The sequence below is a fragment of the Opisthorchis viverrini genome (genome assembly GCF_000715545.1).
Source record: "Opisthorchis viverrini unplaced genomic scaffold opera_v5_2, whole genome shotgun sequence".
NCBI classification, from domain to species: Eukaryota; Metazoa; Platyhelminthes; class Trematoda; order Opisthorchiida; family Opisthorchiidae; genus Opisthorchis; species Opisthorchis viverrini.
In genome coordinates, this window is record NW_008751658.1 from 3,336,497 (window position 1) to 3,339,692 (window position 3,196).

Consider the following 3,196-nt stretch of genomic DNA (forward strand, 5'->3'; position numbering starts at 1 on the left):
CATACGTTGAGCCCATTAGCCGCACAATTCTCTTAGCTGCGAAACTTCTGCGAGTGAAGTGAAACCATTTTAGCCAAAATGTTGCGTTTTGTTGCGTATGTGCTCGAACCAAAAACAATCTTATCTACGTTAATATTCTTTCAGCTCCCAATTTTCATTTTCCACTGAGGCAATCATGCCTTTGGCTGAAAAATTTGGTGGAATGATTTCCCAGCGTCGCTAAGACGCCGGGATGCCTAGAAGGGGCTCAAAAGTTTGGACCATTACTCTCAACTCAATTGTTCGAACACTTTAATCCATCAGGGACACGTCATAGCCTTCGAAAATTCCATTCAATTGTGCGAATACTGGATGCCCATAAATGTTAATTAGGACGCGCACCTGAACACCGAGCCTGTGATTTATACTTTCACGCGTTATTTCATAGCTTAGCCGTAAAGATGAATGTTCATGCAAATTAGCTTTCGGCTTACAACAGGTATTTTCTCTTTTGCAGCGTATCCGCCTGACGACCAGATGTTTGTTTTTCCGCATCAAAGAGTGTGTACAACCGATCGCGATCGCTTAGTTTCGCGTGCACACTTCGTTTGCCGTTGTGATATAAACCCATGGCTGATGCCATTATCACAACCTCCTAACCTAAACCTCCTCGTCCCATACAAATTGGACCTGCACGATAAATACCTCATTTTCGACGGCATAGTTATACATAGTCGCTGGATAGCGCTTTAGGTATCACTGGTTTATCACTAACACCAGCATCACATGCATGTAGAAACCGTATAAGTCGCCTGGGATTACACGGAAAAAACGGTATACTCTAGGCAAAGTCAGAGTGAAACTGGAACAAACACTTTGAAACGCTTTTGCAGTGCACATAAATCAAAGTAAGGTTATATTTGTTATGAAAATCCTACGGAGCTATTCATGAATTCCTCATAGTTCACAAGAATGGAGAATGGAAAAGTTGTTGACTTAACTGAGCTGAACTACATCACCCGTATTGCAGAGGAGCTTGTAAGGAAATCCGGATTCTAATAATGCACTGGTGCATATACGTTATCCCGGCTAGTTGCACCGCAATTTTTGAAAATAAAGCTGGGACTGTTGCATCAAGCATTGTGAAGCTAGAGTGTTGTTCGTGTATATACATCTGAAAACAAACGGCTCAAGGCTGTTCAACCAGCTAATTTTCGGTGACACTTTTACCCAGTAAACACGCCACCAGTGGCACCACCGGTGGCGCCACCGGTGGCAAAGGGTGGCTAAAGGTGGCAAAAAGGGGTGGCATGTTACACTTGCCACCGGTGGCTAGGGGCGGCCAAAGGCGGCCACTCGAAAAAATCTCCCTAATCTTTTCATGGCCTTCTTCGAAACCCTTTGCAGCCGGAATAGGCTAACAGTGGCAACCACAAATTTGTCGGGGCATATTTTTGGCTTACTACCTCTGTGAGTAATAATTGCTGACTATCTAACCTCATGGCATGCGTATTTTTCCCGAACGCCGGAGATAATTACCAAACGCGTCGTTCTTACGACAACACGCTGCATGGTCAAAAGATAACAACGTTGCTGCAAAAATATGAATCTATTGATGACATAATTACAGCGTCATTGATGTTTTCGGATGCGCCGCAAGGCGGCCCTCTCGCGTCGCAGCTTCCGGTTTCCAGGGATTCGATCGAAAGCCCCCTTGAACCAAGCCTGGATTGATTTCTCAATGAAATCCACTGCGACACTCGAATGTGCGGCCACGGAATACATTGCATCTGAAGTGACAAGTGTCAATATAAAACAGCTACCTCACCCTTTATGAGTGCTGGCAACTCTGTGCATGATATGGGTCTTTTTTCTTCACCCTTCGACCACGTCAAGCGATCTGCGAACTCCGGAGCAAACAGAGCACGCAGCATGTTCCTCACTGACCGGCGAGGGTCAGGGCAGACCAATCTGGAAAGATAAATTACCTTTATCACAAAGTGTGACCAGGGTTGAGGTACTCACTGACTGTTCACGAAAATCTGCGTCCAACAATCTGACCAAGAAAGTATCCAGATCTTCCATTTTGGTCATTTCGTTTATCTCTTCCGTAATTGTTTTTCGCTTTTGTTGTGTGGACGCACCCGAACTGAGACCTAGCTCTAAAGATCTCAGCCGCACATCCAGCTTTTCCAACCGATCCAAGGTTTCTTCTAATATTCGAATAAGCAATAAAAGTGATGTAAACTCACTTCGGAATGCCTCGGCTTTCACGGCCTCGTCACGCAGGATGCGCACCACTTTTCTGTTTGAGTAATCCGACACACGCAATCCATCAGAATCGCTTGTGTCCTCATCGGAGTCATTGGTTCTCTCCATGACCCGAAGAGGTGGTGGCGAAATCGCGGATGACAGCTGGCCATGAGCCGAACTACATTTAGAATATACATCAAACTGAAATTATGGCCGCACTTACTCAACGGGTGAGGACAATCTTCGCGGGGGTGTTGCGTAGGTGAACCTTTTGAAAGACCTCTGCGATGGCTGTTTCTCAGCCCCTTCACAAAGTGACGAGTACCTCGGGTTGCGTTTTCTGAAAAATGGATCGGTTATTACCAAACGATACCTCTCGCGGACACCATAATGCAGCCGAAAATAGGTCTGTGGCTCCGTGTCTGAAGTGCCATCGCTGGAGTTTAGCACTGCACGGAACCGGACTGCCTCAGAGTAAGCTCCTGAAGACGTGTAAAGGCTCAATCAGATTTTTTGGGATGCGTACCAAAATTCTTGATGATTGCAACGGAGCGCGTGATGCCGCTTGAAGGCATGGCCTCTTTGTTAATTAGCGCGCGTTCCATTTCCACGTAGTCATCAAACGTTCTCCAGCGAATGGTTCTTTCATCGATAAACCATTCTTCGCAACCAATGGAGAACTGATCGTCATCCAAGAACTTAAAAACTTTGTACATCTGTAACAGATGCACGTACATGAGTAAACTCATCAACAAAATTCTTCCAATTTTCAAAACCGATGGTCAAGGGTATGTTTTATTTTTCGAATGAATGTAGCAGTGGAATATAAATGAATTCATCATTAAAAGGGAGCGCGAAACATTTACAAGTGATGCGACCTAAAGGCTGAATGAACACACGTTCATCCAGCCGACTTGCACGGAAAATAAGAATATCCCGAGACTGTAAAGGAAAAGTAAAAAAA

At 45.0% G+C, this 3,196-nt stretch overlaps 1 protein-coding gene across 1 annotated transcript in view; it reads left to right on the forward strand.

Annotated features, from left to right (window-relative positions):
* Positions 1-787: 787 nt before the first annotated feature.
* T265_12490 (hypothetical protein) overlaps positions 788-3,196 on the forward strand; it is a gene marked incomplete at both ends in the record, with an annotated part of 23,856 nt that continues 21,447 nt past the window's right edge. Inside the window, one exon of the mRNA XM_009164014.1 lies at positions 788-887. Within this exon, the coding sequence (XP_009162278.1) occupies positions 790-887 (98 nt within the window). The remainder of the gene's footprint in view (positions 888-3,196) is intronic.